Source organism: Pempheris klunzingeri, chromosome 18 (genome assembly GCF_042242105.1).
Source record: "Pempheris klunzingeri isolate RE-2024b chromosome 18, fPemKlu1.hap1, whole genome shotgun sequence".
NCBI lineage: Eukaryota > Metazoa > Chordata > Actinopteri > Acropomatiformes > Pempheridae > Pempheris > Pempheris klunzingeri.
In genome coordinates, this window is record NC_092029.1 from 834,364 (window position 1) to 846,484 (window position 12,121).

The following is a 12,121-nucleotide window of genomic DNA, read 5'->3' on the forward strand; positions in this document are numbered from 1 at the left end:
TGGTGATGATGATGATGATGGAGGAGGAGGTGGAGGAGGAGGAGGAGGAGGTCCAGTGTTACCAGCAGCAGCTTCGCCAATGCTGCCGAGGTTCACCGCTATATGTCCGCCGAGCATCCCCGTGTCCATGGCGGCAGCAGTGGAGGCTCTGCCCGGTGTTTCACCTCCTCCAGTCCGGCCTGGACCCGCTCCAAGATGTCCCTCCTCCTCACTCATGCCGATGGCGCAGGACCACCACTTCTGCCAGTCTGAAGTTGGGAGTCTCTCCCGGCGTCTGACACCGGGGCTGAAGCCACCTGAGCGGCCGTGGTCAGGCGCACCTGGCCCGGGCAGCTGTTCCCGGTCACCCCGGTGGACCCAGAGGGGGACAACCGGAGGGAAATGTGACTTAAAAAGTGCAACGCTCCGGAGAATATCTCTCCTTCAGTTTGTAATCATTTAGTACATACATATGGTCCATAAATCACAATCACAACCAAGCTGGTTGACAAGTAAGTTTTCTAATTATGAGGAATTTGTTTTGGTATGTTGGGGCATAATCCAGAGACACAGTATAAAAGCAAGTGAGAGATATTTATAATACAACATAAGATCAAAAATAACCTACTAAAACAACACTATATCTGTTTTTTAATGAAAAGAGCTAAAATAAGTATTAAGACGTGCCACTACATCCAACAGTTCATTTTCTATCCATGGTTGTATGTTTGTATGTGTGTAATATGGATAATATCCCTTTACATACACTCAGCCTGCAGCTAAAGGTCATTACTTTACAGGAAAATGATCAAAATTGTCCCTCAACAGTCCAAATATCAAAATATATATAAAGTTTATTATATTTGTGAAGCAGGAACTTTTTGACATTTTTGTCATGATTAGTAACGTCAGAAATTAAGTTGCAGCTTAACTTTCCATCAGTTTACTAATTGATTAATTGTTGCAGATGTACTTCATACGCTCACTCACAGTAGCCTGCACGTACACCCTCCATGTGTCACCAACACACACGTGTACAGTATTATTTTTACAATATTAACTGCATCATCCAGCAGTTAATGAGAAAATGTTCACTATTTCAAACATATACTTATACAGAGTACAATCACATTCACTAAATGTTGTGTGTTACACAAACACACTGACTGATGGAGGCAGCAGCTCTAAAATCCCTGTTTTAGTGAATGTAGTCTGGTGTGTGTGCTGTTTGTGGTTAAACCAAAAGGATCTTCCAGGTCTCTCTCTGTAGGGATCCTTTCCATGATGCTGTCACACACTTAGAATAACACTCTGAGCCTGTCAGTGGATCAAACAAGCTCTTTTAGTGGACCTACTGTGATCAGGTGCAGTTGTCCCAAAGGATCATGTTGCAGCCATTGCAGCCCGTTTGGTGTCTGCTGGCTGAGGTGATCTACTGGATCAGTTCCAACACTTTTACTACCTACCAGTCACTCACACACCAGGATGAGGACACAGAGGACCCAGGTTTTATTAAAAATACTGACGTTATCTTTGAAGTGACATGCCTCTCCATTTTCTGCCACAACGTTACTTACTTTACTTTAACAACGTGTTGAACAAAACACTGTTGACGTTCTTTATGCGCAAATTGAAATTGCTGTGCTCTGAATAACCTGCTGCCGTTCACATGTCAAGTGTTTAGACAAAACTCACAACAGGTAAAACACATAACAGCCAAATTTCACAAATGAAAAGGAAGACGTTGCCTCCACACAACAGAGCTCATGGTGTGTGTGTGTGTGTGTGTGTGTGTGTGTGTGTGTGTGTGTGTGTGTGTGTGTGGGGACCCAGCAGGGACCTCCCACAGCAGCACTGGAAACAGCCCAGTCAGGTCAGGCAGGGAAAGTGGGTCAGAAAGCAGCAGCAGCTCTCAGAAGCACGGCGTCCTGCTCTGCTGCTGAAAACACGTCACACACGCCAAACGCTGAATCGCGTCCAGAGTGATGCTGAGAATCAGGGTCAGGCTCACGTTAGGCTCCGGAGACGCTCACCAGCCCCAGAAACGTACATCAGAGCCTCTCCAGCCCTCCATCGTAGCACAAACACACTGGAAGTTAACAGCACCGACTCAGGTTCACATGGTTTGTCAGTTTTCTCCTACAGCTGCTTTGCTCTTCGTCCTCCTGTTAGCGAGAGCTGGAGTTAGCGAGGAAACGACGATGGCGGACGGCGAAGGTGCAGCCGGGACGGTCGGCCTGCGGCTTGGATTGGATGGACGAGGTCACATGATCAACAGATCCCCTTGTGACATCATAAAATGAGCCAAATCTAAACAGACTGTTTCCTGACAGAACAGAGAGGACGGTCGTTACTCTAAACACAAAGAGGGACGTTTTCCTGTTGGACAGACGGTAAAAAGTCTTTTCTGCACAAGATGGAACCTGAAAAATCACCTTAATATGAAAGGGTGTGTGTATCCTAATAAGACAATGAACCAACAGTCGGTAATGTGCACTGAGGTGGATCAGGTCTCTGTGTAGACGTGGATCAGGTCTCTGTTCGGACGTAGATCAGGTCTCTGTGTAGATGTGGATCAGGTCTCTGTTTAGACGTGGATCAGGTCTCTGTGTAGACGTGGATCAGGTCTTTGTGTAGATGTGGATCAGGTCTCTGTTCAGCCGTGGATCAGGTCTCTGTGTAGATGTGGATCAGGTCTCTGTGTAGATGTGGATCAGGTCTCTGTTTAGACGTAGATCAGGTCTCTGTTCGGACGTAGATCAGGTCTCTGTGTAGATGTGGATCAGGTCTCTGTGTAGACGTGGATCAGGTCTCTGTTCGGACGTAGATCAGGTCTCTGTGTAGACGTGGATCAGGTCTCTGTTTAGACGTGGATCAGGTCTCTGTGTAGACGAGGATCAGGTCTCTGTGTAGACGTGGATCAGGTCTCTGTGTAGACGTGGATCAGGTCTCTGTAAAGACGTGGATCAGGTCTCTGTTTAGACGTGGATCAGGTCTTTGTGTAGCCGTGGATCAGGTCTCTGTTCAGACGTGGATCAGGTCTCTGTGTAGACATGTTCAACAGGAGACTTTCTGGTCCTTTAGTCCTCAGACCAGCAGGGTTTAAAGATGGCCGCTCTCCTCGTGGCTCCTTTGCTTTAAATTAGCTTTAAATCCAGATGTGGAGTTCAGCTGAGCAGCTCTCTGAGGTCCCTCCCTCTCTCCAGGTGAGCTCACCTTTGGAGGCTCCTCCTTCATCTGCAGTTGATGCTTTTAAAAAGCAGCTTAATTCACTGAGTTAAGCTGTTCTACAGGTTTTATGATCTTATTTAGGATTTTACTTTTTATTCTACTACTTTTTTTTTCTTTACCTCCATGAAGCACTTTGTGACTTTGCTCTCTAAATAAACTTTACTTAAACAAAGTAAAATCACAGAACAGAAATCTTTGCTTCAGCAGGTCACAGAGGCAGCAGCACTGAACTCAGACTCAGAAGATCCCAGTGATGCTCTGCTCAGCACCAGCGTTCAGCAGCAGGAGGTTCAAGGATGAGACCAAGTGACGACAACAACAGGAGGAAGCAGAAACTGAGCTCCTGCTGCCCCCTGCTGGAGCTCCCTGATGGTACACTCCACTTTTTAACATTCAGCTGCTCCTTTGGCAAAAACATCAAACCCTCCCAGAGCTGCAGGTGATTCATGACAAATACCTGGAGCTTGGGTTAGGGTTAGAAGGAGTTAAGAAGGAGAAGAAGAAGAAGAAGAAGAAGAAGGTCAACAACAATATAGGTGCTGTTATGATGTAACAGCTCAGTGTTTTCATGTTGTTCAGGCGACTTTAATGTCTCACACAGAAACACACAGAGGACCTTTAGTCAAACTGTTTACCTGTATGTTCACCTGAAGTCTGTTTGCACCTGTCCTCTTCTCCTCCAGCTGCTTCTTACTCTGTTTAATGATCTTGGTGAAATGTAGCGTACAGGTGAACTTGAGCTGTAGTGACGTCCTCCAGCCTGCGGGGGGCGCTGCCACCACGTGATGCTGAGTTAATGCTGTTAATGTCTCATCGTCATCCTGACACTCAAATCTGTGTTTTGTGTCATTTTGTCACTGAAATCAAAAATGTTATAATTTTCTAGATGTATTCTGATTATTTCTGGAGCTGAAGGTAAAAATTAATCAATATCTTATTATTGATTATTATTATATTATATTATTAAGAACTTATCAGACAACCTGCTGCTACTTTAAGCCTGCAGTGATCAATCATTGTGATCAGTTCATTGAACACATGGACAGACATTATACATCACTGTGCACAAGAACGGAGACACAAGCAGAGACCTGATCCACGTCTACACAGAGACCTGATCCACGTCTTTACAGAGACCTGATCCACGTCTACACAGAGACCTGATCTACGTCCGAACAGAGACCTGATCCACGTCTACACAGAGACCTGATCCACGTCTTTACAGAGACCTGATCCACGTCTACACAGAGACCTGATCCACGTCTTCACAGAGACCTGATCCACGTCTTTACAGAGACCTGATCCACGTCTACACAGAGACCTGATCTACGTCCGAACAGAGACCTGATCCACGTCTACACAGAGACCTGATCTACGTCCGAACAGAGACCTGATCCACGTCTACACAGAGACCTGATCTACGTCCGAACAGAGACCTGATCCACGTCTACACAGGGACCTGATCCACGTCTGAAAAGATACCTGATCCATGTCTACACAGGGACCTGATCCACGTCTACACAGAGACCTGATCCACGTCTGAAAAGATACCTGATCCACGTCTACACAGAGACCTGATCCACGTCTACACAGGGACCTGATCTACGTCTACACAGAGACCTGATCCACGTCTACACAGAGACCTGATCCAAGTCCAAACAGATACCTGATCCACATCTTTACAGAGACCTGATCCACAACTACACAGAGACCTGATCCACGTCTTTAAAGAGACCTGATCCACATCTACACAGAGACCTGATCCAAGTCCAAACAGATACCTGATCCACATCTTTACAGAGACCTGATCCACAACTACACAGAGACCTGATCCACGTCTACACAGAGACCTGATCCATGTCTTTAAAGAGACCTGATCCACGTCTTTACAGAGACCTGAACCCCAGGATCCTCAGGACCTGCGCCAGCCAGCGGTCTCCTGTCCTGTGTCGCCTCTTCAACCTGAGCCTGGACCAGGACAAAGTACCAACACTGTGGAAGACCTCCTGCCTGGTTCCGGTGCTCAAGAAGTCGTCTTCATTGGACCCAAACGACTACCGACCAGTTGCCCTCACTTCCCATGTGATGGAGGTGCTGGAGAGGCTGGTCCTGACCCATCTGAGACCACAAGTGAGACCACATTCTTTGATTTCTGCAGTGCATTCAACACCATCCAGCCTTTCCTGCTGAGGGAGAAGCTGCAGGTGATGAGTGTGGACGCTCCCACCATCTCCTGGATCACCGACTACCTGACAGACAGGCAGCGCTCCGTCTGATGTGGTGGTCAGTGGTACAGGAGCTCCACAGGGAACTGTGCTGTCTCCTGTTCTGTTCACCTTGTACACCTCAGATTTTAAACACAACTCCGAGTCGTGTCACTTACAGAAGTTTTCTGATGACGTGGCAGTTGTAGGGTGTATAAGAGGTGGAGGGTACGGAGGAGTACGGGGCTCTGGTGGGTGATTTTGTGGAATGGTCTGGTCAGAATCACCTGCATCTCAACGTGGCAAAGACCAGGGAGATGGTGTTCGACTTCAGGAAGAAGAGGACAGCTACACAGCCCCTGAACCTCCTGGGAGAGGACATTGTCACCGTGGAGGAGTACAAGTACCTGGGCATCCACACTGACAACGGACTGGAGGACCAACACTGACGCTGTGTACAAGATGGGGATGAGCCGCCTCTACTTCCTGAGGAAGCTCAGATCCTTCAACGTGTGCAGCAGGATGCTGGAGATCTTCTCCCAGTCTGTTGTAGGCAGCGCCCTGTACTGGGCAGTGGTCTGTTGGGGGAGCAGCATCAGAGCCGGCGACACCAACAGACTGAATTAATTAACTGAACAAACTGATCAAGAAGGCCGACTCTGTGACTGGCTGCAAACCGGACACTTTTGAAGTGGTGGTGGAAAGAAGGACCACGAACAAACCTGACCACCACTTCACCCACTACTGGACAGACAGCGGAGCAGCTTCTCAAACAGATTGGTTCAGCTCCGCTGTCACAAGGACGGATACAGGAAATCTTTTCTGCCAACATCCATAACACTGTTCAATAACTCAGCTCTGGCTGGCAGAGAGCTCTCAGCACCCTCTGCTAACATGTTACTGCTGTTCTTAAACTTGCACTACAGTTATTATTAACTTCCACTTTGGTTAACAGTGTTTAAAACCTGTTCTCATTCAAAGGGTGTCATATACCAACACTTTGTCACGCCTCCCGCTGGCTGTGATACCAACGCTCATGACGCCATATTAGACGCTCACAGCAGCCGTCCTGTTATTCCCGTAGTGTCACACACTGGTGCCTCTTTGGTGTCTGTATGAGATGCACTGGCTCCTAAGATGGTCAGGATATTGGCCCTTTGTCATCATGGTAGCGATAATTAACACAAGTTTAACTTTGTGAAACGGTAGCAATTTGGTTAGGTTTAGGCACTAAAAGTACTTGTTTCCTTTTTCTCTCCAGGGTTTGTTTGTTTTCCTCCTCACTCTTTTCTTAACATAGATTACAACCTGTGCTTTCATGAAATGTTGAAATTATAAACTGCAGTATCTTAAAACAATCTTTTGTATCTTGACAGAGAGGCCAGATGGCGACACCTCAACAGGTCCTCTTGGGAACTTTGGAGGATTTGGGAGCTGAGGATTTAAAAAAATTCAAGTGGTACCTGCAGCAGAAAGGAGTCCTGGAAGGCTTCTCACCAATCCCAAAGAGTCGACTGGAGGATGCAGACAGGATGGACACAGTGGATCAGATGGTGAAGACCTACTGTATAAACACCATCAAAGTGACCAGAATGGTTTTGATTTTGATTAATCAGAATGATCTGCTGAAGAATTTACCAAACACCATCTCAGAACCTACAGGTAGGTCATTAAAAAGGGATATGACAATGTAAGATATTGTAATTTACATTTTGATGACTCATGTTTACCATCCTCTGAATTGTGTCTAATTTTAATTCATTCAGAGATTCTTTCCAAGTGCCAGCATAAACTCAAATCCAACCTGAAGAAGAGGTTTCAATATGTGTTCGAGAAAATCACAAAAGCAGGAAATTCAAAACTTCTACATGAGATCTACACTGAGATCTACATCATGATGGAAGATACGGGAGAGGTCAACATGGAACATGAGATCAGACAGGTTGAAACAGCATCTTGGAAACCTGCAACAGGAGAAACAACCATCAGCTGTGAGGACGTGTTCAAAGCCTCAGATGGAACAGAGGAACCAGTCAGAAGAGTGATGACAAAGGGAGTGGCCGGCATCGGGAAAACAGTCTCAACGCAGAAGTTCACTCTGGACTGGGCTGAAGACAAAGTCAACCAGGACATACAGTTCATGTTTCCTTTCACCTTCAGACAGCTGAATGTGCTGAAAGAGGAAAAGTGCAGCTTGGTGGAACTTGTTCATCGATTCTTTAGTGAAACCAAAGATGCAGGAATCTGCAGGTTTGAAGAGTTCCAGGTCGTCTTCATCTTCGACGGTCTGGACGAGTGTCGACTTCCTCTGGACTTCCTCAACAATGAGACCCTGACTGATGTGACAGAGTCCACCTCAGTGGATGTGCTGCTGACAAACCTCATCAGGGGGAATCTGCTTCCCTCTGCTCGCCTCTGGATAACCACACGACCTGCAGCAGCCAATCAGATCCCTGCTGAGTGTGTTGGCATGGTGACAGAGGTCAGAGGGTTCACCGACCCTCAGAAGGAGGAGTACTTCAGGAAGAGGTTCAGAGATGAGGAGCAGGCCGACAGAATCATCTCCCACATCAAGACGTCCCGAAGCCTCCACATCATGTGCCACATCCCGGTCTTCTGCTGGATCACTGCTACGGTTCTGGAGGTTCTGCTTAAGAACCCAAAGGGAGGAGAGCTGCCCAAGACCCTGACTAAGATGTACATCCACTTTCTGGTGGTTCTGTATAAACTGAAGAATGTCAAGTATGATAAAAGATCTGAGACAGATCCACACTGGAGTCCAGAGAGCAGGAAGATGATCGAGTCTCTGGGAAAACTGGCGTTTGAGCAGCTGCAGAAAGGGAACCTGATCTTCTATGAATCAGACCTGACAGAGTGTGGCATCGATATCAGAGAAGCCTCTAAGTACTCAGGAGTGTTCACACAGATCTTTAGAGAGGAGAGCGGACTGTACCAGGACAAGGTGTTCTGCTTCGTCCACCTGAGCGTTCAGGAGTTTCTGGCTGCTCTTCATGTCCATCTGACCTTCATCAAGTCTGGAGTCAATCTGCTGTCAGAGACAGGATGGTGGTCTAAACTATTTAGAGATACATCTAAACCCACACATTTCTACCAGAGTGCAGTAAAAAAGGCCTTACAAAGTCCAAATGGACACCTGGATTTGTTCCTCCGCTTCCTGTTGGGTCTTTCACTGCAGACCAATCAGAATCTCCTACGAGGTCTGCTGACTCAGACAGGAAGTAGCTCAGAGACCAATCAGGAAACAGTCAGATACATCAAGGAGAAGATCAGTGAAGATCCGTCTCCAGAGAGAAGCATCAACCTGCTCCACTGTCTGAATGAACTGAATGATCGTTCTCTAGTGGAGGAGATCCAACAGTCCCTGAGATCAGGAAGTCTCTCCACAGATAAACTGTCTCCTGCTCAGTGGTCAGCTCTGGTCTTCATCTTACTGTCGTCAGAAGAAGATCTGGACGTGTTTGAGCTGAAGAAATACTCTGCTTCAGAGGAGGCTCTTCTGAGGCTGCTGCCAGTGGTCAGAGCCTCCAGCAAAGCTCTGTAGGTGGATGGATCACCGCAAGAATCAATATAATCCAATAAGTTTAAAGATCTGAAGTAAAACATTTTGCTTGTGGTATTTCTGATTCTTCCTCAGGCTGAGTGGCTGTAACCTCTCTGAGAGAAGCTGTGCAGCTCTGTCCTCAGTTCTCAGCTCCCAGTCCTCCAGTCTGACAGAGCTGGACCTGAGTGATAACAACCTGAAGGATGCAGGAGTGAAGCTCCTGTCTTTTGGACTGGGGAGTCCACACTGCACACTGGAAGCTCTCAGGTCAGAGATCAGCTGTTTATCAGTTGATTAAAACTTTGGTTTACACTCAAGTTTATGTTGATGAGGAGACTCCACATCTGAGGGATCATTCTTCTCATATAACTCTCTGAAAAATGGCATCAAACAAACAGAACAGGAAAGGAGTTGTAACGTGTAACTCTGAATAGTTTCTATTGGTTTGTATAACTGCATCAGTGTTTGTGTGTGGCTTTCTGTTTTTGATGTATGTCTATGAGCCAGCGACTCAGTAGATACCAACTTGTTCTCATTACCAGGTCGTCAAAGACACATCCCTCAGCGTCTGGTACTGACGCACAAGGCACCCTTCAGCTGCAGCGTTAGATGTTCAGAAACATTCTTCACTCCCATGTCATCAAATGCTGACCTCTGTTTAGCATCTGTATGAGATTCACAGGACTCTGACCTCGCCACAGGTCTACTGGACCTTCATCATGAGGCAAGAATGATGAACACCTGGTTAAAAGATGGTTTGGATTAAACTGTCTCATGGCTGAAAGTTCAGTGTCTGATCGATCGATCCATCCTATTTACACTACATTCCCCTTTAGCGTCTCGCACAGACACTTCAGACAATATTTGATGACCTGGTAATGACAACAGTCTGAGAATAGGTGTAGATTTTCTTGCAGTTCTTTTTTCATAGATAAATTGTACCAACTCTTTCCTGATTCCAGGCTGTCGTTCTGTCTGGTCACTGAGGAAGGCTGTGCTGCTCTGGCCTCAGCTCTGAGCTCCAACCCCTCCCATCTGAGAGAGCTGGACCTGAGCTACAACCATCCAGGAGACTCAGGAGTGAAGCTGCTGTCTGCTGGATTGGAGGATCCACAGTGGAGACTGGACACTCTCAGGTATGAACAGAGCCAAAACATGATGTTCGTGCTCTCAACAATCTGTGTGTGAATGTGGAATCTATACATATAAAACACCTTCCACAAATACAAAAAAAAAAATGTGTAAACTCAAATATTTTGCCAATATAACATGGATCAGAAAACATACATTCCAGAAATAAAAACAATATGATGTAAAAGTAGTGTAACAAGTAGTTTAACGCATTACTCTACACAGGCAGTAAGATTGTAAAGCAACTTATTACTTTCAAATGAAAGTTTACATTTTACATTTTGTAAGTAACTTTCCCAACATTGACACAGCAGACGTTGCATGCTGGGATTCTTGTGTTTGAGGCTTGTGTGAAGAAGTTATTCTGACTAACGGCACAGCAGCTGTTTGCTCGCTTGCTGTCGCTGCTGCAGCTTCCAGTCCTCACTAGATACTGAAGGTTAAACATGAAGATAAGGGAGGGAAAGACGTCCAGCTTCCTTGTGCTGCTGCGTCAGAAGCAGAAGTATTTCTGAAGAAGCAGCACAAGCCCACGAGCATCCTCAGACAGAAGTGTGTGTGCTAGAACGTCTCCAGAACAAATGAACACACACAAGTTGTGTTTTTGCAGAACATGTTCAGTAATAATACTGAGACAAACATATGAAATGTGAATATATGAAATGTTCCTGTTTTCATCCTCTGACTGTTTCTTCCTGCAGGATGGACCACGGTGGAGAACACAGGCTGAAACCTGTTCCGAGGAAGTGTGAGTGTGGATTCAGAACTAAAGTCAAAGCCAACAGTTGGATCAGCTGATAACCTGCTGCTGTTTGGTGTCTTTTTCTCTCCATCAGATTCCTGTGAACTCTCAGTGGACACAAACACAGTGAACAGACTCCTCAAACTGTCTGACAACAACAGGACGGTGACACTGGTGGTGAAGGAGCTGCAGCCATATCCTGATCATCCAGAGAGATTTGAGGACTACTGTCCTCAGCTGCTGTGCAGAGATGGTCTGACTGGTCGCTGCTACTGGGAGGTGGAGTGGAGAGGAGGAGGGGTTCATGTAGCTGTGAGTTACAGAGGAATCAAGAGGAGGGGAACCATGAATGACTGTTGGTTTGGATTTAATGATCAGTCCTGGAGTCTGATCTGTTCAGGTGGTGGTTACTCTGTCAGACACAATAACAAAAAAACAACCATCACCATCTCCTCCTCCTCCTCCTCCTCCTCCTCCTCTTCCTCCTCCTCCTCCTTCCCCTCCTCTGGTAGAGTAGGAGTGTATGTGGACTGTCCTGCCGGCTCTCTGTCCTTCTACAGAGTCTCCTCTGACTCTCTGATCCACCTCCACACCTTCAGCACCACCTTCACTGAGCCTCTGTATGCTGGCTTTGGCTTTTGGCGGCCTGGTTCCTCAGTGTCTCTGTGTTCTCCATAGGAGGGAGAGTCTCCTCCTGTTTCCAGAAACACTCTCAGTATGACCAGCTGATCACTGTGATCACACAAACAACTGAATCTGATCAAGTTACTGTTTCTCTCCTGTCACTTTAGAGCTCTTCTCTGTTGTTTGATGGACCCACGTTCTGCTCATCTCCAGGTTTCTACTCGTATCTGGATCTCCTCCTAGAACACGTTTACATGGTTTTGGGACCTTTGAGGACACTTTCAGTTACTCAGGTGTGCAGATGGCAGCAGCAACGATCAAATGTGATTAATGGGAGCTGCTCGTTTTGTTTATTTTGGTTTGAAAGAGTTTTAAAATGTGAGTCTGAGAGCTTCTCTTCAAACTGACTGTGTTCACCTTTCAGTGTTCTGCCTGCAGGAACAGAAATCTCCCCGTCGTGGGACTGATAAAGAAATATCTTATCCTACAGAACACATTTATCATATCAAGGTGATGATTACTTCTTCAGGTGTAGAAATGTTTCAGCACTTTTCGTGTAAAGAGCTTAATACCTTTGTCTGATGCACGTGATGATGAATCTGATATGATGTTACTGTTCATATAGAAAATAAACCTTTATGTTTGCTA

At 46.3% G+C, this 12,121-nt stretch overlaps 1 protein-coding gene across 1 annotated transcript in view; it reads left to right on the top strand.

Annotated features, from left to right (window-relative positions):
• The window catches only part of LOC139217594 (NLR family CARD domain-containing protein 3-like), an 81,789-nt gene extending 69,668 nt beyond the window's left edge, over positions 1-12,121 (top strand). Inside the window, exons 1-6 of the mRNA XM_070848953.1 lie at positions 6,800-7,076; positions 7,181-8,972; positions 9,070-9,243; positions 9,939-10,112; positions 10,809-10,855; positions 10,944-12,121. Of these exons, the coding sequence (XP_070705054.1) occupies positions 6,800-7,076; positions 7,181-8,972; positions 9,070-9,243; positions 9,939-10,112; positions 10,809-10,855; positions 10,944-11,527 (3,048 nt within the window). The 3' untranslated portion in view covers positions 11,528-12,121. Of the gene's footprint in view, positions 7,077-7,180; positions 8,973-9,069; positions 9,244-9,938; positions 10,113-10,808; positions 10,856-10,943 lie in introns of the transcript that reaches the window.